The 27,288-nt window shown below is 38.7% G+C and overlaps 1 protein-coding gene across 1 annotated transcript in view; it reads right to left on the bottom strand.

The window, feature by feature from the left end:
- GALNT1 (polypeptide N-acetylgalactosaminyltransferase 1) overlaps window positions 1-27,288 on the bottom strand; it is an 82,231-nt gene that overhangs the window by 18,829 nt on the left and 36,114 nt on the right. The window contains exons 5-10 of the mRNA XM_047794134.1: window positions 17,657-17,823; window positions 10,607-10,814; window positions 6,059-6,229; window positions 3,926-4,043; window positions 2,038-2,218; window positions 1,442-1,581 (exon numbers count right to left, since the gene is read on the bottom strand). Coding sequence (XP_047650090.1) covers window positions 1,442-1,581; window positions 2,038-2,218; window positions 3,926-4,043; window positions 6,059-6,229; window positions 10,607-10,814; window positions 17,657-17,823 — 985 coding nt within the window. The remainder of the gene's footprint in view (window positions 1-1,441; window positions 1,582-2,037; window positions 2,219-3,925; window positions 4,044-6,058; window positions 6,230-10,606; window positions 10,815-17,656; window positions 17,824-27,288) is intronic.

The following is a 27,288-nucleotide window of genomic DNA, read 5'->3' as shown; positions in this document are numbered from 1 at the left end:
TTACTCAAAAACCCTGGAGGACCAGGCCCAAGAAGCATATATGAGCCAGAAGTGAACCTAGGTTTTCTAAAGCTGCAAACCAGCCCACCTAGCTCAGTCTCTGCTGTGGGTTGAACTGTGCCCTCCCCCAACGCCCTCAATTCACATGCTGGAGTCCTATCCCCCAGGACCTCAAATGTGACCTTATTTGGAGGCAGGGTCTTTACAGAGAAAATCAAGTTAAAATGATGTCTTGAAGGTAGGCCTTAATCCACAATATGACTGCTGTCCTTATTTAAAAAAAAAAAAAAAAAAAAAAGGAGGGTGCAAATTTGGAGACAGACATGCACACCGAAGAATGCCATGTAAAAATGAAGGCAGAGGTGAGGGTGATGCTTCTACATGCCAACGAACAGCAGAGATGGTCAGCAAACCGCTGGAACTCAAGGCAGAGAACAGATTCTTCTTCACAGAACTCAGAAGGAATCAGAACTGCCCACACTTTGATCTCTAGTCTGGAGACTAGTCTGTGGAACTGCGAGACAACACACATCTGTTGGTTAAGTGACTCAGGTGTGTGGTACTTTATGACGGCACTCCTGAGTTGATCGGACCCCTGAACTAAAGAGAAGGACCTAGATTTCCCATACATGCAGCACAGCTTCAGCTGGGAAGGAGAAGGAATGGCTATCAATACTCTAGGAACACAGTGTAATAGTGCACAAGAAATGCTTCCTTGTGACCATCCTGGTAGTTACACCAGGAGATAAAAGGTAAGCCTCTCTCACACCAGACCCAACACTATGGGCACCCACAAAGATAAAAAGGAGAAAACTCCAAGGCACAACCAATTGTGTTAACTAATTGTAAGTATTCATAAGCAAATTATATCAGGTTTCAAGAAGATGTGCTGAATTCTGAGAGCAATGACTAAAGGCATCATCAGAGGCAACATCAAACATGCTAACCAACATTTTTTCCAACCTTCATGCCCAAACAGAGATTTAGGATTCCCAAAGCAAAATAAATGGGGGCTAAAAAACCCAACTTTATAATGTCTTTCAAGTTTCCTTGCCAGTTCTTTATAATTTATCTTTACTTTGAAATTAATGATTCAGGCTAATTAATGCTAGGACACTAGCTTTATGGATCTGTGGTTTTAATGAAGTGGGCGAGTTTGTTGAAATAAGAAGTCTATCAAAGACACTAATATATTGTAACTATAGTCCAACTGTGAAAGATGAGGAATAGAGCATTCTTATTTTAATACAACACAACATGATAAAAAGTAAGATTTCAAGTTGTAAGGCAGAATTGTGTCAATGAACAAAAATTCTTCCACACTTGAGTTTATGTAATTGTACTATGAAGGCACTCTCTTACTAGAAGTTCAACCTCTACTCTTTTTGATGAATCAGTGAGAACATAATAGCCATACAGAATAAATACATATATTTTTTACCTCTCCCAAGGAGAAATAATGACGTGGAATCTGAGAATCGGGATAAATATTCTCTAGGTACCAAGAGAAAGGTCTGCATTGAAGTTTGTGTCTCAGACCAAGTCTTGATGATATATCTCCATAGTCTACCTTTGTAACACCTGTTAAAAGAAATAAGAGACTGAATTATGTATGTTCCAATAACTAACACATGCTATTTATATACATCTAACAAACCAATAGAATGGGAAAGTGGTAATACATGACTACACAAATGACAGACCATAAACCCTCCTCCCAAGGCATAAAACAAGGAAATACATTAATACGTGTTTTCAAAGAAAAATGAAATTTATGTGAGAATGTTATATATGCTAATAATATCACACACAAATGTAAGTTACATGGATCAGAAAACTTTAACATTTGTTAATGCATTTGTTAAGGCATTTGCTGCACTGTATGTGATTTCACTTATTCCTTACAACAATCTATGAGGTAGGTGTCTTGCCTCTGCTCAAAGCTTCTCTTCTACCATTTCTTACCTCTTCTCAGAATGCACTGGGATCAGGGATAAGAAAGCCCTTCTTGTATTTCTAATGCAAATAAATGCTAACCTGGAGAAATTATATAGAAGAAATTCTTGAATTCATCCATCCACACTTCAGCAAGTCGTCTGTTATTTTTATTGATAATCTGCCCTGTGCCTCCTGGAAACGTGTAGGGTGTAGCTTTCCGAAACACATGTCCAACATGTGAGCAAGTAACAATCTCTAATGTCCCTCCACACTGCCAAATCTGAAAACAACAGCGAAGAGGACCAGTTTTAAACACCGATAGTTTAAAAAATAACCGCTCATATCTACTGCATTTCATGGCTGTAATTTCACCGAACCAAGGGTGTACAGTGGAGTTCCTGCATGTGGGCCCAAAGCCAATGCTTCCTCAAGTTTTGGTTTTGATCAAACCAGAAGCTGAAGGTTAAACTCAGACAGTTTAAAGGCTAAATACAGAAAAGACATGAGGTCTACTAAAGCAGTATTTTTCTAACTGCAAGGCATCACCTTTACTAGGGTCATAAAATTCAAATGTGCTCAAGTGCAATCAGCACTTACTGACAAGGACACACTGTTTCATGAAATGTTTATATTATGGGTTGTGTGTATAATGCATTTATTAATATGGTTCCTGGTCAAAAAAACTCTGAGCATGGACTATTCAAAGTGCCACCTATTCCTCCTTCAAACTTGTGTCACAACTTATACATGAAACAGAACCTAGGAATCTAAGCTTGATTACTCATGAGTTATTCGGTGGGACAATGACAACACACTCTATTGTCTTCGTGAGGATAAAAACCAAAAAGGAGTAAAAGATCATCAAGTGTGGTTTCACATCTTTAACTTAATGAAATTATCTTTCTGCCCCTTCTAAAATATACATTTTCCCATAAGTTCAAAATCTAACTACTTAAGTTCCTGCCGTGGCTCATCAAGTTAGGGTCCGGCGCTGTCTCTGCAGTGATTCAAGCTGCTGCTGAGGTGCGAGTTTGATCCCTGGCCTGGTGCAATGGGTTAAGGATCTTGGTGATGCTGCAGTTGGGTGTAGGTCACAGCTGCAGCTTGGATTCAACCCCTGGCCCAGGAACTTCCATTGGCTGAAGGTGCAGCCAAAAAAAAAAAAAAAAAAGAAAAAAATTATTTATAACACACTTTAAAAAGTTGTGATTTTTGTCAAATATTCAGTATACCTACATTAACATTCTCCCAGGATCATAAAGTGATACAGCTAGCCAGGACCTCCAAAATGATCTAGAGTTCAAACTGCATAAAGAGCAAAGCAATCCACTAGGAACAAAGCCAGTTAGCTGGTTTACACTTCAGTGTAGTTCATGTGGTTTCCATTATAAGCTATGTGTCTAAAGTTCATTATTTTCAGAAAAATACAATGTTATTTAAAACATGCTGATTTTTGTGAATATGAAATGTACAGGACTTAAGGGTGACTGGGTAAATTAATTTAGAGTAATTTCAGAATTCTTTTGCACTTTTCTTTTTCTTGAAAAATATAAAGTTGATAAAGTGACCAGGTTTTATATAAGAGAGAGGAATTTTCAAACCAGAAGGACAAAGCATATTAAAGAAAGTGAACTTATGTTTTTGGTAGTTAAATAACAAAGTAGCATCTACAAACTACATGTTACTTTTTGTCTATTTTTTTTTTGAGTCTGAATTACTGCCTTGAAAGTAACAAATTAAAAACAGCTAGGGAATCTTGTATAAATATTTCAAGTGAACTATTAAGATAACTGAATTATTTGCTTAAAATAGTTTATAATGAACCTTTAATAATATCGCCAAACTTTTTATGAACTGAAGACTATGAAGTCTGATTAAACTCATATATTAAATTCACTTTTTATTTTTTATTTAGAGGTAACATGAATATTTAAAGCATGTCCATATTTGAGGTTATACGGGTTACTTTTTTTTAAAGGGAACTTACCCTAAAGGAAATTTCTAGGTTTTCTCCTCCCCAAATATCCATTCCAGCATCATATGTTCCAATTTCCTGAAAGTAATCTCTGTCTATTGAAAAAAGGCCTCCTGCCATTGTAGGTGTTCTGAAATTCAATCATAATACTACACCGTTAATTGTAACAATTTCAAATTTACTATCAGTTGTGTTTAAAAGTTTTATAATTGTTTATACCTACAGAATAAATGCTTATTCTCAACATTCTTCAAAAACTTCCATAGGCCCCAGGGTTTTCTTTGGTTTTTTATGCTGTTACTTGGTTTCCAGACATAACCTGCACTCCAGTCGTGCTGTCACAGCTCCTGCCTGGTCATCCTTCTCTGCCCAATCCCAAGACCTTTTGCCGTCTTAGGTTCTGACTGAGCTTCCACTCCAACTCCTAAATTGAACCTATTTCTCATAATCCTCTCCATCTGACTGTACAACAACTCCCCAGCTCCTAGTAACTACAAATGCAGCTGACCACATTAACCAAATAGGCTCATGTGAGCAATTCTAACACATCAGGTCCTAAAGGGGGGCAAATATTGCAAATATGTAACGCTAAACAGGATAAAAATATTACAGCCCTTTCCCTGAACCTTTAAGGTAGGAGATGAAAAACAGAATAAAATCAAGGTACTCCTAAGGGAATCATCATCCTGATCAAGTGTGGTAAATGTTCTTCCTCAAAACGCAGCTCAGATATGCAGAGCAGGTGGGAATAGGGAGAAATTAAGCAGAGAAATGATAATGAAGGAAGATTTAAATAAATGATACCAAATACTGGTTTCCTTGAAGAATGAGTATGGGGGAGAAGTGGATTCCAACTAGGAGAAAGCAATTATATTCCAGTGACAGAGGACAGACACTATGGAAATAACCTGAGGATGAACTGGCCACCTATGTAACCCTAAAACATATCTATTCCATGCACTGGTGAGGGTGGCAGCACTTGCTTTTCCAGTAGAAATAGCTGTTTACACACAAGTTAGGACTTATTTTGATTTTAGACGAGAACAAAAGATGAGAGTCTAATATCTTAGGAGTCAAAAGAAACAAGCGGACACCCAGCATTATCATTTAGTGCAGGGTTTTTTTTGACCCGGGTTTGGGGATCTCTCTAAATTTCCTAGAATTGTATGTAAAACCCTCTGTTTGCACATGTGCATTCCTGCTCCCTGCTTTTGAAAAGACTCATAGCTTTTCATCAGACTCTTCAGAGTCCATCAACTCTGAAATGTTTAGGAACCCTTGGTTTAGATGGTGATTTGGACTGTCAAAAAGAGTAGAAAAGTCCCTTACTAGGAAAGGACTTGGGCTGGCTAGGGAGAAAGAGAACAGAATAAGTTAGACTTGTCAGAATTGGACTTAATTCAAAGGAAGAAAGATATGGGAAGCCCAAGAGAAGAGAAAGCTAAAAAGCCTAGTGCTGCAGGAACTGTCAATTACTACAGAAGGAGCAGGCTGATGCAACCAGCATAAATCCTAGGATGGCTCAGAAAGCTCAAGGTCTTTATCTAAGGTCCTGAATAGCATGAAGGTTTTTACCCTTTCCCCCCCCCAAAAAAAAAAAATCTACATAAGACCAAATATAGAACAAAAGAAGAAGCAGAAATGCATTAATGAAAATCCTTTTTTTTCCTTTTGTCAATTCTAGTTATTTTTATAATCGAAACAAGTTTTTTCTAATTTTATTAGATGGTACACATTTGAATTTAAAACCTTACATTTTAGTGCAAAGATATTATTTTCACATATTGGCACTTAAAATTAAGGAATGGTTTAAGTTAAATATTATTATCCTTAACAACTGAATTAAAGCATAAATTAAGATTTGCAAAATGCCATTCACACAGGAATGAAAGAGCATATGCATGTCACCATCATTTCTCATGGGTACTAGATTTATAGAAATGAAAACTTCTAGTCCTATTAATTCATCAGAGGAAAAAAAATCTTTGAAATAATGAGATATATATGAAAGATGGCTCTTAACTACATATACAGAGCATAAATGCTTCATGAGTCTCAAAATACACTTATAGTCCTCCTGATTCCCCAAGCTTCCCAACCCCCTACCAATAACACTTTAGGCAAAATGTTTGACAAAGCAATTACCTGACGGGAAGAGTACGATCACCTTTCCTTCTGTCCATTTCTCTTTGGGGAACAGGATACCAGCGAAAATTGAGCTTCCAGTTGAACCCGCCATAGGTCATGTCAGAACCTGCCATGTACTCAAAAGTATCATCACTGATCACATCAATGATAGGACAGACCACTGTCCTCCTAAAATCATAAAGCACATTAAAAAAAATCTTTTAAAGCTTTCCTTTTTGTGGCCTATCATAACAACTATATAACAATTCTAAGTGCTTTTAAAATAAAAATATATTCTATAATATTAAAAACAATGTGAAAAAACTCCCTGCTATATTCTACCAAGCTAGCATCATAATTATTTAACATATTTATTTATAGATTGCTGATAATCTTTTTCATTCATACTTTTACATATCTGTTCCACATAAAAATACTTCAAATATTTCTAAAGTTTTCAAAAATAACACTTTTAATGACTACATATTTAATAATTTTAAGCTAACAATTTTCTCAATAGATGACTCTTGGGTATTTGTGTTCCTTATGGATTTTTGCTATTAGGACCCTCAGTGACTATGTTCATATATATAATATTTCACTTTAAGAGTAAACTTCCAAAAGTGAGGTTAGCAAATTAATGGAACTTTTTGTGGCACTATTCATTACTGCTTCACAAAAGTGTTATATGTAGATGTACAGTTTCCTTATCAATTTTAGATGCTATTTTCTTGCAACTTAAATAGTATCTCAGGATTTAAACAATTTTTTTTTCTAATTATTAGAAAGGGTATCTTTCTGAAGTGTGTATTTGTCTGATCAGGAGTTCCCATTGTGGCTCAGTGGGTTAAGAACCCAACAAAATGTCTGTGAGGATGTGGGTTGGATCCCTGGCCTTGCTCAGTGGGTTAAGGAACTGGCATTGCCACAAGCTGCGGCACAGGTCACAGATGCAGCTTAGATCCGGTGTTGCTGTGGCTGTGAAGTAAGCCTGCAGCTACAGCTCTGATTCGATCCCTAGCCCAGTAAATTCCATATACCATAGATGTGGCTATAAAAAGAAAAAAATATTGTCTGATCATACTCACTGAAAATTTCTTCCAGGTATTGTGATTTTTATAAACTTGAAAAAATGCACACATGGCCACAGCTCCTTCTATGGAACTGTGCCCTGCTCAGAGCCCTGGGAGCCACATTTAGAGTATGTGACATCCTCCCTACCCAATTAGTGTTTTATTTATCCTTCCTTACTCCCAAATCATAAAGATATTCTCCTATATCATCATTTGAAAGAATTATATTTTTGCTTTTCATATTTGTCTTTAATCCTCACAAAACTGACTTTGGGTATGACATGCAATAAGAATCTAACTTCACTTATTCTTATGGATGACCATTGTTCTAGCACAATTTATCTAATAGTCCTGTTTATTCTCCTTCTACTGTAATCATAAGTGCCTGCTCTGTCATAAATCAAGTTTCCATATGAACAAGGGGTAGCTCTGTATCACTAGTTTACTTGTGAATTCCTGCATCAATATGTCACTGCCATAATTACAACAGCTTTAAAATAAGCCTTTTTTATTCCCATTGTGGCGCAGCAGAAACGAATCAGACTAGTATCCATGAGGGCACGGGTTCGATCCCTGGCCTCGCTCAGTGGGTCAGGGATCCAGCGTTGCAGTGAGCTGTAGTGTAGGTTGAGGATCCACTGGTGCCGTGAGCTATGGTGTAGGTCGCAGATGTAGCTTGGATCCTGCATTGCTGTGGCTTTGGTGTAGGCCAGCAGCTATAGCTCTGATTTGACCCCTAGCCTGGGAACTTCCATATGCTGCAGCCCTGAAAAGCAAAAAAAGGGAAAAAAAAGCCTTGATATTTATTAGGACAAACCCTGTTTCCGCATAAATGTTGGAATCTGTCAGTTCCTCCAAGAAAATTCTGTTGAGATTTCAATTAGAAATGCATAGAATTTATAGATCAATGTGGGCAGATATGACATTTTTATATTGACTTTTCCATCCATGAACATTATCCTTCTCTCTGCTCAGATTATTTTCCAGTGAATTTCAACACTTTTCTATTTCATGCATCATTTGTTAAACATATTCCCAATTACAGCCTAGATCTCCATTGCTATTATAAATGGAATCATTTTTTTTTACATTATATTTTTCTAATTATTCCTCACTGGTATGGAGAAGGCAACTGGCTTTTCTATGGTGATTTTATGTTTGGCAACACTGCTAATTGTTATTATTTCTACTATTTTGTGTATAGATTACTTTTCTTCATAAAAAACGTATCACTTGCAATTGACAGCACTTGTTTTTTTCCTTTCCAATTCCTATATCATTTATTTATTTCTTGTATTTTTACAAAATCTAAGGCTTCTAATAATACTGAGTAACAGTAATAATTAAGGGCATCCTTATTTTGTACCATATCTTTCAAAAATCACTTTCAACATTTCTCTATCAATATAATATTAGCTAGCAAATGTGTGTGGGGTTTTTTAAGCTATCCTTTTTTAGATTAGTAAATTTCCATTCTACAATAGTTTATTAAATATTCTAAATCATAAATTGATGTCCATTTTAATAACTAATGAACTTTTTTTCTTTATCTATTAAAGTGACCAGAGTTTTAATGACTGAGTTTTAATCATAGTTTCAAAAATATATTAATGGAGTATATCATGTGAATTGGTTTTGTAATAGTAAACTAAACCAATTAGTAATGATGTTTTATATGTATATATAGATATGTTTTAGATATGGGTCTACTCCTAGTTGGACTCAGTTTTGCTGGTGGTATGAGATTTTCATATTAGCATTCATGGGTGGGTTTGAATAATTTTCCACGTACTTCTTTTCTGGTTTCATATCAAGGTTATTCTAGTCTCATAAGAAGAGTTGAGCTGGTTCCCCCCTTTTTTTCTTTTTTTGGCCATGGCATGCAGCGACTTGATGTGAGATTGCAGTTCCCAGAACAGGGACTGAACCCAGGCTGCTGCATTGAAAGCACCGAATCCTAACCACTAGACCACCAGCAAACTCCTCCCAGGTCCCTCCTTTTCTATATTCTGCTTTATAAATTCTTAGGGGAGATCTATCTCCCCTCTGTCACCCCATACCAAGGTTGAAACAGGACAGTTTTCTTTGGTGTGGTGGGATTCATTTCTCCTTCTAACACAGAGGTACAGACATCAGGAGCCTAGATTTATACAGGTGTTTGCTATTCATCATCCCACTACAGGCAGGGCCCAGGCCTTGTCTCCTATCCTCCCATCTGTATGTCTTTCACGGCAGAACCTCAGTGTCCCTAAGTTCAGCAGAAACCCTACATGGGAAAGCTCGCTTTTGTGTCTGGACTGCTTACTTGTTTGCACTTTGTTTTGAGGTATGCGAAATTTCTTACTTTGGTGCCAACTCAGTGATGCATTTAAAAATGTGTTTTGTATTTATCCAGTATTTAGCTTTTTCAGTTGGAAAAGTTATTCAGGACACCTAATCTATCATACAACCAACTGGAAGTTGTTGTGGCTGTTATTTCAGCCAATTTCCCTTTCATATTTCTGTCACCACCACACACTGCTCTCTCTCCACAGGTCCAGGCTCCTGCTCCATAAAGGTTACATGTTATCTTTACCCAAGCAAACACTTCCTAAATCAGTCATCTGTTATACAGAGAAAACAATTTAGAGAGATATCCTATTCCTTCTTCAGGCAATGTTCTCCTTCCTAAAGCTACTGTATCTTCTCATTCCCCAATGCTGGTTTTTCCTATTAATTCATATTTGAAAGGGGAGAGATGTAGGTCTGGCATTTGTTTGCAAACAGAACAGATGCAATTACTTGACCAGTCAAAGTTTACCTTACTGAAATCTAAATCTTAATGGTAAATTGACACAGACAGCCTCTAGTTCAAACTGCAATGACAAGATGAAATTCAACTAACATAGGTGTAGCAGACTGAAGTTAGGTTCTCTTCCAATATCTAGGAACCAAGCCAGAGCCTGGCAGTAGGTAACACTTTGAAAATTGTGCATCACGAAGGACTACCACCATGGGCTTGCTCTGCTCTACCTGTATTTTTCAAGATTACAGTGCATTTCCACATACAATCAAGCATTTTTGGAGGCAATGTGTATCTTCCCACTCCCTTCTACTTCATGCTACAGGCTGAGAGATGGAATTGCAGTAAGGATGCAGACAGAGAAGAGATGATTTGCCTGCCTCTGTGTTAGCCTCAGAGATCAGGGAGAAGCAAAGGGCTTTATCCTCTTTATCCTACCTTCCTTGAGACCACTGCCTATCTGTTCTGCTCCTGTTTAGTGAACAGAGTATATAGAATACATTCTAACAACACGTTTCCTAATCCATCCTCATTAACAAGATAGACTTAGGACATGGTCTTCATATTTCATTTAGAATGCTCTTCATAGATATTTTAAAGGAAACCAGAGGGAAATATTTTTTTGTATTTGTTTTAAAACACAGAATTTTATAACTTACCACAGTTTATGACAAATGCACTGAAAACAATTTACAGAATCCAGACAATTACCTGTCATGTTTGATCCTGGCTAAGAGAGGCTCCAGCCACCCCACTGTACATTCACAGTGAGCGTCTAAAAAGGTGATCACTTGACCTTTAGACACAGCAGCTCCTTTTAATCTAGCTCTGATCAATCCAGAACGTTGCTCCATTCGAATTACATGAACCGGTACTTTTAACTTTTTCACATAACTCTCTAGAGGTCTTTTCAAAAAGTCTGAAAGATTAATAAAACAAAACAACTTAAAAAATATATTAAAACACCGCAACCTGGCATTATCCAGATGGAAAGCAATTTTGATTTGCAATATACATTTAATGCATATTTATTGAGCATTCTCAGGGAGGGCCCCCTAACTCACAAACCCATTTCACTCAGGAAGCCTTTTTATTTCCTCTCCTTTGTAACATGAGGAATTAGGGAAAAGCCTTGGGGCTCTAGCTCAAAAACAGGCACATTACCACACTTTTCTAAGCAGCTCTCTGTCAGCTGTTTTCCTTTTTGCTAATCATGCTTAAGGAAGAGGACCAGTAAGAAAGTAGTTCAAGAGAATTACATCTAGACCTCAACAGAGAGAAGTAACAGAATATGCAAATGCTGCTAAGAGTTCAGAAAATTGTGGGATTTCTTTTAAGGCAGAAACAAACTGTCTTACATACGATCACAGTCTTTGCCTATATAGTTCTTTTCTCAGGAGGCAGGAAGTGAGGTTACGATAGAAGAGAATGATGGATTGTAGCTGCAAGACCAAACAGACCCTTGACAGACAGTTTAGTCTAAGTAAAATAGGTTTCAAGGGGGAAGGGCAATTGAAGAGGGAAAGAGAAAAAGGAGAGTGAGTGGGTTATGAAAGCAGCAGCTATCCTGGAGCGTTCAGAAAGAGGTTATGCCCCTAAGCCAAGGATTGCCTGCTTCCAAAGTACAAAATGGATTCTAAAAAGCAGAAAACATTCAAAGCAAAGAGAAGGAATTTTTCAGATCAGGTAAGTTCGTGGTACTTATGCCAGAGAAGCTATTCATGGTAGTCCTCACACAAATGTCTTTCCAACTGGTCCTCAGCACAATCTCTTTAGGGAAGGAAAAACTTCTTGACATGGAGCTCCTGGAGCTCCTGTGACCAGCTCTGTCCCACAGGACCCTAGTCATGGAGATCAGGGCAGGAGTATTAAGGGGCTCTTTAAATAGTAACTGTTGGAATCCAAAGGGCCTCCTATATAGTGGACAGGGAAAGACAAATGGAAGTGAGATGGGTCTTGTCCATTGGAACCGGTAAGACCAGACTGATTCAATACTGGAATAACCACTGCCATGAAGACTGCGAGAGAGAAAAAGGCCTCTATATCCCACTCTACCAAACACCAATCATTTCCATGTCTGCTACTGTACTTCCTACAACATCTGGGCTAAAAAGATTATCTGAAAAACATGTGGAGAAGAACTCCTACCTGATCATCATGATTTTAATGAACCAAGTCTTAGAATCAGAAGGATATAACTTGATTCTGAGTGAAAGGGTGAGGCTAGTGCCAACTCCAGAGAAAAGCAACATTTTGCCATTCTGCGTCTGTTTAGCACAATACCAGGTTCTTTACATTATTTCATTTAATCCTCACAACAACCCTATGTTATTAAACATATTTTAAACATGAAACACTAAGGCTCAGAGTATTAAATGAACTGATCAAGATGACACAGCCTATTAAGGGGTAAATCCAAGATTCAAACCCAGGTCTGCCTGACTTCAAAGTCCATCTTTTCATCCATAGCAAGAAATCCTAGAAGGGAACTACCAAGAGAGCAATTCAGGAACGTGGAATCATCTGACCTGGCATAAATTTAAATTGCTTTATGTTCAGACTTCATAGAATCGCCTGTGATAAGGTATGAGATATATTCTAGTACCTTAGACCAGTCAAGTTTGGCTGTGTCACAATGTGTCTCCCAATAAGTTTTCCCATAAATATTAGACAGTTTAAAGTGCTTCTTAAGAATCAAAAGCAATCTAATTCCTGAATCCCATACCTTTGAAAGTTACAATATTCTGTCTTGCTATAACTGAAGTGAAAAATGCATGATCCTCTGGTTTGGGGGCTCAAAAAAGTTGCTATTCCATAAATTTTCTTGGCCATCTTTGCCATCTTTGTGGCCTTCATGCAAAAAGGCTAAGAAATAGGTGTCTTCCAGAGTTCCTGTCATGAAGCAGGGGAAACGAATCCGACTAGGAACCATGAAGTTTCTGGTTCAATCCCTGGCCTTGCTCAGTGGGTAAAGCATCTGGCATTGCCGTGAGCTGTGGTGTAGGTTGCAGACATGGCTTGGATCCTTCATTGCTGTGGCTGTGGTGGAGACCCGCAGCTGTTGCTCTGATTAGACCCCTAACTTGGGAACCTCCATATGCCACAGGTGCAGCCCTAAAAAGCAAAAAAAAAAAAAAAAAAATATATATATATATATATATATATATATATATATATATATATATATGTCTTCCTAATAGTTGATAGACAATTATGGACTCGGGCTGGGTGGGGATTAGGAACTATTTACTCAAACATCACTTTACAAAAAGGAGGCCATGGGGGGTTAAGTAATGATAGTGAAAAGGTACTATGTCACCTAAAACTACGGGGGAATCTTATTTATTGGACTATCTTTACAGCTATTAGTCTATAAATGCATCCCTCCATCAGGGAGTGTGAGGCTGTCAGAGAGTGAATGTCATGGAAAATTTCACTGCTCTCAGCAACATCTGAGAAATGTTAGCCAGAACTCTAAAGAGCAGTAAAAAGAGCAAGGAGTTTACAGTATAATAAACCTGACTCTGAATCTGTACTTAAACAAGAACCTCTGTTTACTTTGTGTAAAGAGAAAAACAACAGTCATCTCTATTCTATGATTTTCTAATAAATTAAGAACATTACATCAATTTTAGGTCTTAAGATAACCTTCTGAGATGACGGTAACTTCTGACATGAACTAGAGATTCATCCAAACTCCACCTTTATTACAGACCCTGTAGCAATAAAGTTATAACAGAATGAAGTACACAGCACTTAAGAGGTCAAGCCATAGGTTAATGCTAAGCCTCATTTTGCTCAATCAATAAAACAGAGATAATTATAGCACCTATTTCATATTTAATAAATGGAGCTCAGCAGGTTAACTGTGAAATCGAGTACCCTGAGGCCATGAGCAGACTACACAGGCTATACAACCTAGTTAGGAAGTTTACACAGATAAGGAATAAAAACAAGGATTAACTGACTGGTAGATTATTCTTTCATTCGTTCATTGAATATATTCTGGACTGTTTACTATATAATAGACACTGTGGCACTGAGAAGATAATGGTGAGCAAAGAGTCCTGATGGCATCTGTAGGGTCTGCCTAGGGGCCAGCGTGGGGCAGACAGTCATTACACAGACAAGTAAATAGGTGACTCTCTGGTGAGAGCTGCAGGAAAGTACGCAGCGCTCTGAGATGTGTTCAGAGAAATGTGACCTGGTCTTGGGAGGTCAAGGAAGGCCTCGCTAAATATAACTGATTCTGAGGAAACATCTGAGCTCAACTGTGGGGAGGGGTGGGCAGGGAATGACTCAAAAAGTGAATGGAGATGGAGGCAAAGGCCAGGTCATGTAGGCTTTAGAGGAAAGGGGTTTTTTTTTGTTTTTTTTTTAACTGAGGTATAGTTGATTTGCAATGTTTCAGGTATACAATAAAATGATTCAGTTAAACATATATGTTCTTTTTCAGATTATTTTCCACGATAGGTTATCACATGATACTAAATACAGTCCCCTTTGCTATACAGTAGATCCTTGTTGTTTAGAGGAAAGATTTTTTTTTTTTTTTTTGCTATTTCTTTGGGTCACTCCCGCGGCATATGGAGGTTCCCAGGCTAGGGGTCGAATTGGAGCTGTAGCCCCTGGCCTACGCCAGAGCCACAGCAACGCAGGATCTGAGCCGCATCTGCAACCTACACCACAGCTCACAGCAATGCTGGATCGTTAACCCACTGAGCAAGGGCAGGGACCGAACCCGCAACCTCATGGTTCCTAGTCGGATTCGTTAACCACTGCGCCACGACGGGAACTCCCCTAGAGGAAAGATTTTGCTCAGAGAAGTGACATGATCAGATCTGCATGTTTAAAAGCTCGCTGTGCACATAGCATGAACAGATTGGGGGGTGGAGGGGAGAGTGTGTGTAGGGAGACTAGTTGGTCTGTTTCACCAGTCCAGGTGAGAAATGACGGTGCCTTGGATGTGCCTCATGCATAGGAAAGAGCAGACTCTGAAAGTTATATTAGATAATTCTCAATCTGGGAGTTCCTGTTGTGGCTCAGCAGGTTAAAGACCCCAACATTATCTCTGTGAGGATGTGGGTTTGATTCCTGGCCTTGCTCAGTGGGTTAAGGATCCAGTGTTGCTGCAAGCTATGGCACATAGCTGCAGCTCTGATTTGACCCCTAGCCTGGGAACTCCCATATGCCATAGGAGCAATTGTAAAAAGAAAAAAAATTCTCAATCTAGATAGCAAGACTGCAGTTATAACCACAAAAACACAATGTCCAGTGGTTCCCCAATATCAGAAATGGCAACTTGCGTGCATCAGAAATGGTAATCTGCATGCCTGAGGCTTTCTAGGCAGGAAGATAAAAAGTAGAATCAGGTCCCTGATTGGGGCTGTGGGGAGACACTCAGGGACCTGCTTAATGACAAAGAGCCCCAAGCAGAGCAGTGATGCAGAATCTTCCCACACGTTTCCTCTTACAGGTTTACCCAGGTTGGGGTGATTCAGAAGGGCCTACAAGAGGAAGGAAAATGACAACTAGGATATGGGACTTCCTTTAATACCTCAGGTTGTGGACCCATGCTTCTGATTAGGCTACATCCTACAAAAACTTACTATTTCACACAGCCTTCTTAGGCGTTCAAAAAAATAATGGAGAAAACAAAGGGGGAATGAAAAAATAAATCATTTCATTTGAGGAAAAAGATCTCCCCTTGGGGCATATTTAATTTAACAAATATCAACATATATGTAAATCAAATATATGTCTCTTTCAGGATAGATATTTGTATTTGTATATACCACTGCTTACATTAACTTTGGTTAATTTTAAAGAGGCAGTAATTAACTCCTAGCAAATAGTTATCCACATGAGGTTTATACTTCTATTGTCAATAGTAATTATTTTAGGTGGTATTCTTATTTGTAGCAGTTCTCATATTCATTTTGACATTAATTACATTATATATTATACCATTATTAAATGTTTTGTTTAATTATAAACATCTCCTTGATTATATTAAGGAGGTAAGCAACAAGGCACCTGAGACAGTAGGGCTGTAACTTACTCTTCCTTTATCCTGCTATAACCTGGCAAAGTAAGAATTAAATTATTATTAATGTGCAAATCGCTCCCAAATAATTAAGATATGAAGTGACTGGAGCTCCCTTTGTGGTGCAGTGGAAACGAATCTGACTAGGAACCATGAGGTTGAGGGTTCGATCCCTGGCCTCACTCAGTGGGTTAAGGATCTGACACTGCTATGAGCTGTGGTGTAGGTTGCAGACGTGGCTCAGATCCTGCATTGCTATGGCTGTGGTGTAGGCCAGCAGCTGCAGCTCCGATTTGAGCCCTAGCCTGAGAACCTCCATATGCCACGGATGTGGCTCTAAAAAGCAAAAAAAAAAGGGGGGGGGGAAGTTATTAAATTTAATCATGGTTAAGTGTACATATTTAGTGTTGGCACAGGAAGAAGAAGGGATAATATTCAACTAAACTATCTTAGGGGCAATGAGAAGTTGGCGAAAAAGTTTAAGATGATAAAAAAAGGATGAAATGGGTCATGAAATTTAAGGCTGCTTAAGGAAGGAAGAGCCATTTTCTGTAGCTCCCTCCAAATTTTTCTCACATGAGTACAGGAATTCAGGGGAAAACACATGACACCAATGATCCTAAATAGCTACTGTGTGGGGAAAAAAGCCCTGAAAAATTCTTAGACTCTCTGCAGAACACCTGGGCAAGAGTTACTATAGACCGCTCACTGAGATCAGTCATATTACACAGTACTTTTTCATAAATTCCTTCTTCATCCTTTTATGCTCCTCAGTGTAGATCATTCCTGAACTTAAACATAGAGAAAATGGGAAAATCTAAGAAGAATTTGGAGAACTAAAGCTCACTCACCTCATGCTCTTATTTTGCTGTCAGAGATGCTCCCCATTGTACATGGAACTAAATTTCTCTATTTATAGCCCTAAGTAGGATCCAATCTTTCTCCACTGACTCAGGGCTGCAGCTGCCCACAAAGAAAATCCTGACAAAATTATGTGGGGTTTTTTTTCCCCACTGTTCCACATTAAAAATTTTTTGGCTGCACCCACGACATGCAAAAGTTCCTGGGCCAGAGTTTGAACTCACGCCACAGCAGAGACCTGAGCTGCTGCAGTGACAACACCAGATCCTTAACCCACTGCACCACAAGGAAACTTCCATCTCCATAAATTTTCATAGAATTATTTCTTTTTATTTATTTATTTATTTTTTGTCTTTGTTGTTGTTGTTGCTATTTCTTGGGCCGCACCTGCGGCATATGGAGGTTCCCAGGCTAGGGGTCGAATCGGAGCTGCAGCCACCGGCCTACGCCAGAGCCACAGCAACTCGGGATCCGAGCCGCGTCTGCAACCTACACCACAGCTCACGGCAATGCCGGATCGTTAACCCACTGAGCAAGGGCAGGGACCGAACCCGCAACCTCATGGTTCCTAGTCGGATTCGTTAACCACTGCGCCACAATGGGAACTCCAGAATTATTTCTTTTTAAAATGAGATTAAGATAGACACAAACTAAATGCTAATGAAAGTAATATTTTAGGTTTCACAAGGGTGTAATTATTTTGCATATGGGAATGAGTCCAAATGTCATAAATAACTTTTAGGATAAATCAGAAGTCTGCATAACATTACTAGGTTAAAAATGATAGCAACTACTTTTTAACCACTAATGACAAAAGGTGTAGCATATTATTGGTATTAAAATGTAAAATTTACCTCTTTCACTGGCATCATCTACTAGAACAATTTCTTCTAGCATGTGTCTTGGTGAGCGATTAATGACACTATGGACAGTTCGCAGAAGTGTACTCCAAGCCTCATTGTGGAAAACAATCACCACACTTGTTGTAGGAAGATTATCTGGATACACCTTTGTTTTACACCTAGAGACAAAGCAAATGCCTTTATAAAGCTGTTAAGATAGCATAATCAAGTAATCAGAATCAAAGGTGGTGTGACTCTTGGTAACTAGTCCTTTATTGAAGTTTTTGGTTAATGTAGCATGTTTAATAAAACAGCACCTATTTAAAGTTACATGTTTAGATTAAAATTATTTTAAGGATGTTAACTGTATTCTTAAAGTCAGCCACCTCTTCCTGATGTATGTTTTCTGTTGATTCATTTTAATGGAGACTGTATTAAGGCTATATCATCAATTCCAAACTGAGTATCTCTTAAGAATCCAATTAAACAAAAAAAATCAGAATCACTAGAGTCTAATAGTTTAATAATCTGAGAAAAGGATTACCTTCCACAAAGGAAGTGAACAACTATTTACTGAGTATCTATTACGCACCAGGCACTTAAGCTTCCTAATAATACTGTGAGGTACTTGGAGCCACATCTCAGATGAGAAGCTAAGGACAGACACAGAGAGAGAGTGGCAGGGCCTGGCTGGAACTCCAGTCTTTTTTTTTTTTTTTTTGCCTTTTTGTGTTTTCTAGGGCTGCACCCTCAGTACATGGAGGTTTCCAGGCTAAGGGTTGAATCAGAGCTGTAGTTGCCACCCTACGCCACAGCCACAGCAAAAGCAACGAGGGATCTGAGCCGTGTCTGCAACCTACACCACCGTTCACAGCAATGCTGGATCCTTAACCCACTGAGCAAGGCCAGGGATCGAACCTACAACCTCATAGTTCCTAGTTGTATTCGTTAACCACTGAGCCACGACGGGAACTCCTGGAACTCCATAGTCTTGATGCTGCCTCCTCCATACTAAAATTTTAACCTGCGTCTTGTTTAGAATAGACTATCTCTAGAAATGCAATCATGACAAAGACCAAAAATACCCAAAATATCTGTACACAAAATCAACATACTAATTCTACACAGTCTCTTCTTTCAGTCTTGTTAGCTGAGTGAAACCACTGGAAACAGACTACCAGAGAGCAGTAACAGCAGTAACCAGACAGACAGCAAGGCACGAGAGGCCTCCTAAAGAGAGCATGTGTTAAGCCTTTCTTAAGGGTCCTCAAAATACAACAGTTGCTCCAGCCGCTCTTTCCACCTTTTTCTCTTGCTCTCCCTTAAGCTCCTCAAACCTTGTGGCCTCTCCAATCTCATCTGTTACTACCTGTCAGTGGAAGTGGAGAAAGGAAAGGAGGAAGAACTAAGAAAAACATAACAAAAGCCCTCTTTTGAAGCTGCCACAACGACCCTACTTACTGAGCATGTCACTTTATGGTTGCACATTGGGGGTTGTAAGAAAAGCAAAATAGAAGGGGAAAATGATGACAAGGTAAAATAAAGGGGTTGGAAGAAGAAACAGAAGAAAAGTTCACTACAGGGGCCCCATGAGACTGACCCCCAGTCTCTTCCAGGAGAAAAAGAGAAAGAAATAGCTTCCATTGTCCTTCTTCACTAAACCCCATTTCTGCCCCTCCCATCTTCTTTACCATCCCCTAGACTCCCTTTCATAATGTGGTCCCCTTCTCCTCTTATCAGCATCCTCACTGTTTATCCACCAATGCTTAAGACCTGAGCCTCCTGTCCACATCACAGTCCACGCCCTACTCACTCCATGTTCATTCCAAGAGCCACTGGAAGGCCACCACACAGCCCGCCGCCTTCTCTCCAGTTCCCTCCTTCTAAGTCTGGGCTAAAGAGGTGAGGTCCAAAAGACTAGCTGCCTAGGCTATGGGAAGCAATAATACAGGAAGGTTCTTAACATTCCAAATACTCTCTGAAAATAGTATTAAGTAGTATTAAGTATTACTTAATACTATTTTCAGAGAGTATTGACATAATAGTATTATGTCAAAGACTATTATTTTTGACACTATTTATCAAAACTCTGTTACAAATGAAAGCTAGATTATAAATATCTTGTTAGTTCTATGCTTTGGGTACCTCCTAGGTAAGCAAGCCAAGACACTCGTGTTTTTATGAGAAGGTGCGTGCTGCAGGCCTGATGCACAGGCCACTGGAACAGGACTCTGTAGCCAAGAATGGCCTGTGTGTGGGTAAAGAGGGTTTAGAAAAGGAGTTTCTAATATTATTTAACTGAATTGTATTAAGTCATACATAATCTTTTTTCATTGATCAATCCTACTTATTATTATAGGAGAGAACTGAGAAACAAAAGAAGTCTGGTGACTACAAAAGCTGCTAGCTTAACAAAAAGAAGAAAACTGAGACATAGAAGATGATTAGGCAAATGTGCTATGTACAAACAGTACTGTTGACCACGAAGATGCCAGAAATATCTGAGATGGCAGACTCTGAAGAAAAGAAGTGATTAGCCAGATTTATTACTGGGATGATATGTTAAAGAATTAAATCAGAAGCTGTATGGAAAGGAAGTAAGGCTACAAGAGCACTATAAATGAAGAAGACTAAAATGGAAATCATTCACAGCACAGCGAAAGAATCAGAAAGCAAAGTGGCTGTTAGAATCCAGAAGAATAGGTAACAAAAAGGAAAATAATTTCCTAAATCAATCAAACAATTAAATTGAATCATTTAGCAAACATACAACTTCATAAATATTCTCTCAAGGCAAAACAGAAAATGCAGAAAAAATATGGAAAAAAATCATCATGACTGATTTCAAACAGGTAAATACATACATACTCCCCTCTGCCTAAGAAAGCCTTGAAGCACATGAGAAGAACTAGAGACCCTTTCGGCATTCTAGCTAAGCTTTTCTCAAGGAGGGACCACCTTTCCAGTGGGGCTGGGGGTTGGAATCCCTTTGGGGTTTGGGGCCACAGAGCTGAGGATGAGCACAGACAATATTATGAAGCAGTTTTCCTCTATCCTGTCCCGACTGAGCTTTTCATCCCCAGGGATAACTATTAGTCCATGTAAAGTTGTGCTATTTAAACAGCAACAAAAACCCCAACTATATACAGATTTAATAATAGGGTGTGGGTTAGGAAACAAGGAAAAAGAAGAGTCAACTTTTACTGAAATATAATATACATATAAACAGGTTGACAACTGTAAGTATGCAGGGGAATGAGTTTCCACAAAGTGAATGCATCAAGAAGCTGGCTCCCAGAGGAAGAAAAAGACCATTACCAACACCCCAAAGCTTCCTTGGTGCTCTTCCCAAGATAACTTGGGATGGTCCACTCCTCTGGACCCCTAGCATTACATATGAATTTTGCCTCTTTTTTAGAACTTAATTTAAAAGGAATTAATATAGTACAGTGGTTATCCAACTTTTTGACTTAGAACTTTTATAAAATATGGCACAGATGAACCTATCTACAGAACAGAAACAGACTCACAGAAATAGAGGACAGACTATGAGGGGGAGGGAATGAGATGGACTGGGAGTTTGGGGTTAGTAGATGCAAACTATTACATTTAGAATGGATAAGCAATGAGGTCCTGCTGTATAGCACAGGGAACTATATCCAATCACTTGTGACAGAATATGATAGAAGATAATATCAGAAAAAAGAATGTATATATAAATATGTATGACTAGATCACATTCCTATACAGAAGAAACTGACAGAACACTGTAAATCAACTATAATAAAAAAAATTTTAAAAAGCTCCTTTACACATTTAAAAATTGAGGATCCCAAACTGCTTTTGTTTATGGGCTGTTGACTATTAATATTTACATTATAAATTAAAACAGAACATTTTAAAATACAAGAGAAAGACAAATACCATATGATATGACTTATATCTGGAATCTAATACATGGCACAAATGAACCTTTCCACAGAAAAGAAAATCATGGACTTGGAGAATAGACTTTTGGTTGCCAAGGGGAGGGGGAGGAAGTGGGATGGGTTGGGAGTTTGGGGTTAAGAGATGCAGACTACTGCCTTTGGAACGGATTAGCAATGAGATTCTGCTGTGTAGCACTGGGAACTATATCTAGTCATTTATGATGGACCATGTTAATATGAGAAAATAGAATGTATACATGTATGTGTAACTGGGTCACCATGCTGTACAGTAGGAAAAAAAAATAATGTATTGGGGGGGGAAGGAGTTCCCATCGTGGTGTAGCAGAAACAAACCCCACTAGGAACCATGAGGTTGTGGGTTCGATCCCTGCCCTTGCTCAGTGGGTTAAGGATCTGGCGTTGCTGTGAGCTGTGGTGTAGGTCGCAGATGTAGCTCGGAGCTGGCGTTGCTGTGGCTCTGGCATAGACTGGAGGCAACAGCTCCGATTAGACCCCTATCCTGGGAACCTCCATATGCCGCAGGTGCGGCCCTCAAAAGACAAAAAAAAAAAAAAAGAAGAAGCCACAAACATATTACATTACCTATCAGAGAGATATTTATCACTTTCATATGGTATGTCCATTAAGAATTTATTGCCCCTTAGCTCCAAATATATCCTTCACTGCCTGCCCCCTTATAATGTAACTGCCTCCTATGAGCATTTCGCCTTTGCAGTTGGCAAGATGCCTATGGGCTCTGTCAGTAGAGGGTGTTGAAGGAACACTGCAGGAGGAAGAAACTGCCCCTCCTGGTTCTGGTGTGCCTCCATTGTTTTCTTCTCCTTCCTATAGTGTGGCTGCCAGTGGGGTGTGTACAGGACACCCAGAGGCATGAGTTTCAGTAGCATCTCAGGCAGATTCTCAGTAAGTCTCCCAGGCATCTTAGCGGTTGGCTTCCCAGAGCTGGCTGCCTGAAGCCAGGAGGAGTGGTTCCTGTTGGCCAGTGCTGGCTCTGATTTCCTTCCCAAATGTACTCCAAAGTGCATTTTATGCTTGTTAAGCCTGTCTATTAGTCCTCATTCTGTGTACCGGGTCTGGCCAGAGGTGATTAGCAAAGTCCTCTTCCATCTAGTGAAACTTTTCCAGTGAGGTCTGAATTCCTGTCTTATGAGGGAGTACCCTTCCAAAGTTTTTCCTTCCTTAGTAATTCTCCTTCTCTTATTATCTTTACTGCCTTATAGTTAATCCCTTTGTAATTAATAATCATTTACATTAAACTTTCTCTGCTCAAATTATTGTGTGATTTCTGTCTCCCACCTGGACCTTGACTCATATAGCTTCTCAAACTCCACTGTATGCCAGTTGAGCAGAAAGGGCAAATAATGTCTTAGTAATACTATGAAAACTGTTTTGACCTGCAGACTCCTTGCAAGGGCCTCAAAGACCCCAGAGGTCTCAGGACTACACTTTGGGAACTACCAATAGAGAGCATTCTTTTGTGTCTAAATTCTTTCATTCAATAGTGTATTCATGTATCATCTATACTGTTTTAAGTCTTTTCTTGGATATCTGGTTTATTAATGTTTCCCCCCAGTCTACTGCTTGTCATTCTATTAACAGCATTTTTAGCAGAATGAAAAATTTTAAATTTGATGAAATCCAATTTATCAATTTTTCTTTGACGAAATCATGCTTTTGGTATCATGTCGAAATACTCTCTGACTAATGCCAGGTCCTGAATATCATCCCCAAAAGTTATAAACTTTTAGGTTTTAGATTTAGATCCATGATCCAATTCGAGTTGATTTTCATAAAACACATGAGATTTAGGTCGAAAGTCATGAGTTTCTAACTGTTCCAATATCACTTGTTAAAAAGATAATCTTCTATTTATGGGTTTTTACCTTTGTCAGAAATCAAATAGCCAAATCCTACTCCTGGGCATATATATGGACAAAACCCTAATTCAAAAAGATACATGAATCCCAATGTTCATAGCAGCACTATTTACAATAGCCTAGACATGGAAGCAACCTAAATGTCCGTCAATAGATGAATGGATAAAGATGTGAGGGGTGTGTGTGTGTATCTGGAATATTACTCAGCCATAAAAAAAAAACGAAGTAATGCCATTTGAAACAACATGGATGTACCTAGAGATTATCATACTAAGTGAAGTAAGTCACACAGAGGAAGACAAATACCATACAATGAAACCAATGAACTTATTTCCAAAACAGAAACAGATTCAAGGACATAGGAAACAAATTTATGGTTACCAAAGGGGAAAGGGGTGGGAGAGGAATAAACCAGAATTTGGGATTAGTAGGTACAAACTACTATATATAAAATAAATAACATGGCCCTACAGTATAGCACAGGGAACTATGTTCAATATTTTTTAATATACTGTGGTGGAAATTATATGAAAAATATATGCATGTATATGCATAAATGAATCACTGTGTTGTACAGAAGTTCACACAACATTGTAAATCAACTATAATTTAATAAAATTTTAAAAATCAAATAGTCATATTTAAGTGAGCCTATTTCAGAGCTTTCTATTCTGTTCCGCTAATCTGTACATGTCTTTTTGCCAACACCACACTGTCTTGATTACTGCAGCTTTGCAGAAAGTCTTTAAGTTGGGTACCATTATTTCCTCCAACTTTATTCATTTTCTTCAAAATTATTTTAGTTGTTCTATTTCCTTCACCTTTCCAAATAAAACTTTAAATCCCTTGCTGTGATTCTGAATGGAATTTCATCAAATTTCTATTGGGGAAACTGACATCTTTTACACTGAGTCTTCCAACATAGCTAGAAAGCTGAGGCTTTAGTTTTCTCCCTCTGCTGCAAACTTCCTATGACTATATCTGTGTTCCAGGCCAAGCTGTGGGACACAGGAGGGGGAAAAAAAAAAAAAAAAAAAAAACTATGGGAATTCTGCCCATGACATGGAGACCAGAGTTCTTCCAGTCCAAGATGCAATTCCCCTTCCTCAGAGGTTGAGGGGCTTTCTGTGCTGCCCTGGTGATATTGCCTAGGGGCTGAGATTATGGGGAAGGTAAAAGAGTTGAAAAAAAGAGATGGGTTAGGGGAGAAACAGGAGTTTTACTCTACCTTCTGGCCCTTAAGAGACCCCTTCCTGTCTCTCAGACCAGACAGGTCTTCTGCTGGGGCTATCCTTCTATAGCCACGGTGCACTTCCAAGTTTTGGACTGGCACAGTTTTGAATAGAAGTGGAGAACAGACATTCTTTCCTTGCTTCTGATCTTAGAGGGAAAGATTGCAGTTTTGCGTCATGAAGGTTAATATGGCATTAGAAGCACAATCCATAAAAGAAATAACTGATACATATAACTTCATTAAAAATAAAAATTTTTTAGTGCCACTAAGCATATTCTGTGCCATTAAGCATATTCTGTGCACCATTAAGGAAACATAAAAGACAAGCTGCAAACTGAGAAAATATCTGGAAAGCATGTCTGATAAATGATGTGTATTCAGAACATACAAAGAACTCTTCTCAGTAACAGGAAGATAAGTAATCTGATTTAAAATGGGCAAGATATGGAGTTCCCGGGTGGCCTAGCGGTTAAGGACTCAGTGTTGTCACTGCTGTGGCTCAGGTTCGATCCCTGGCCCAGAAACTTCTGCATGCTGTAGGCATGGCCGAAAGTAATAATAATAAATAAAAATAAAATGGGCAAGATATGTGAAGAAACATTTCCTCAAAGACATAAGAATGGCCAATAAATACATGAAAAGATCCCCAATATCATTAGTGATTACAGAAATGCAAATTAAAATCACAATAAGACACCACTTCATACCTGGTAGAGTGGCCATAGTAAGAAAGTCAAAAAGAAGTGTTGGTGAGGATATGGAGAAACTAGACTGTCATACATTGCTGGTGGGAATGTAAATGCTGCAGCTGCTCTGGAAGATAGTTTGGTAATTTCTTACATAGTTAAACATAGTTACCATAGGACCCAGCAATCAGGAATCTAGCTGAGAAAAGCAAAAACCTACCCAAAAAACTCCCCCAAAACATATATCCACACAAACACTTGTATACAAATGTTCTTAGAAACATTATTCATAATAGCCAGAAAGGGGGAACAATTCAAATGTTCATCAACTGGGGACAGGAGAAATAAATGTTATATCACATAGCTGAGTAACACTGTGCAATAAAAGGGAACAAAGGATACATGGAAGAATCCCAGGAACATTATCCTCAGTCAAGGAACCCAGACACAAAAGACTTCATATAATGTTCCATTTACACGAGATGTTCAGACGAGGCAAATCTATGTCGATAGAGAACATTAGTGATAGCTGAGAGTGGGAATGGAGAGTGACTACAGAGGCACACCAGGGACTTTTTAGGGTGATGGAAACTTTCGAAAAGGGTGAAACCTGCAAATTTACTTATAATCATTGAATTATACACTTTAAATGGGTGTATCTTCTCATTCCAGGAAAGATGGAGTAAATGTACTCCACTCTCTTACTCCTTCCTAGTGGATGGAACCACAACTACTGGACAGAATGCATGGAGCAGCTAACTGAAGGGACACGGAAATGTAAACGGTAGCAGGTCAACTGGCAAGGGAGACTGCAATTCGAAGTTCCATCCAACCAGTGGTGAGCTTTCCCCCCTCTGGTATTAGCCAGCTTGCACTCAGAGAGTTTGAAACCTAGAAGCGTGCACTAGAAGTGCAAAGAGCGAGCCCCAAGAGAAGCTTGCTCTTTGTGGTCTGAGGAACTAGTAAGGAGTGACCTAAAGGTCAGAGAGTAAATTCCACATCCCTACCCCTGATCTTATTTTTCTTTCTCCCTCCTCCCCTACCCTAGCAAGTTTGAGTTTGAGAAGCACTAGACTGGACCTGTGAGTCTCTGGGAGGTGGGATTTCTGCAAAGATCAGAATTACCTAGGTAACTTTAGTTTTTATTTTGACCAAAGGATAAGTACATAATTTAAAAAACAAATTGGCCAAAGTTTGTTAAAAAAAAAAAAAAAAAAAAGCCTATTCCATCACCTCTGCTATTTCTCCTTTCCTATACAGAAAACCACATTCTTTTACCTGTTTCATTGGCATTTGCCTCCTTAATTCAAAGTACTATATCTGCATTTTTACTTGATATTTTCCTAGTTCTAGATATTATATATTGACTCTTTACTATAGAATATGAGGATTTATTTTCTCCTCTTTCTCCCTACATATACACCTGCTACTACTCTCTCAGTCTCCCAATGTAATTATATTATAAACTTGGTTACATCATTATTAAATGTGTATTAGAACTACTAAAATACTATTCAGGAGTTCCCGTCATGGCTCAGCAGAAATGAATCCAACTAGGAACCACGAGGTTGCAGGTTCAATCCCTGACCTCGATCAGTGGGTTAAGGATCTGGCGTTGCCATGAGCTGTGTAAGTCACATATGCACTGGGAATCTGGCGTTGCTAAGGCTCTAGCATAGGCCAGCAGCTGTAGCTCCAATTAGACCCCTAGCCTGGGAACCTCCATATGTTGCGAGTGCAGCCCTAAAAAGACAAAAAGACAAAAAAAAAAAAAAAAGGCTATTATTCATAGCTAAGTCACATATTCTGAATACTTTTCCTTTTTCTATTCCCCTCCACTTCACCATGGATCATCTTCCCACCCCCTTATTTTTCTATGTATTTGACACTAATTCAA

Source organism: Phacochoerus africanus, chromosome 8, assembly GCF_016906955.1.
Source record: "Phacochoerus africanus isolate WHEZ1 chromosome 8, ROS_Pafr_v1, whole genome shotgun sequence".
Lineage (NCBI taxonomy): Eukaryota > Metazoa > Chordata > Mammalia > Artiodactyla > Suidae > Phacochoerus > Phacochoerus africanus.
The sequence above is the reverse complement of the archived record's forward strand: the minus strand, read 5'-3'. Positions and strand labels throughout refer to the sequence as shown.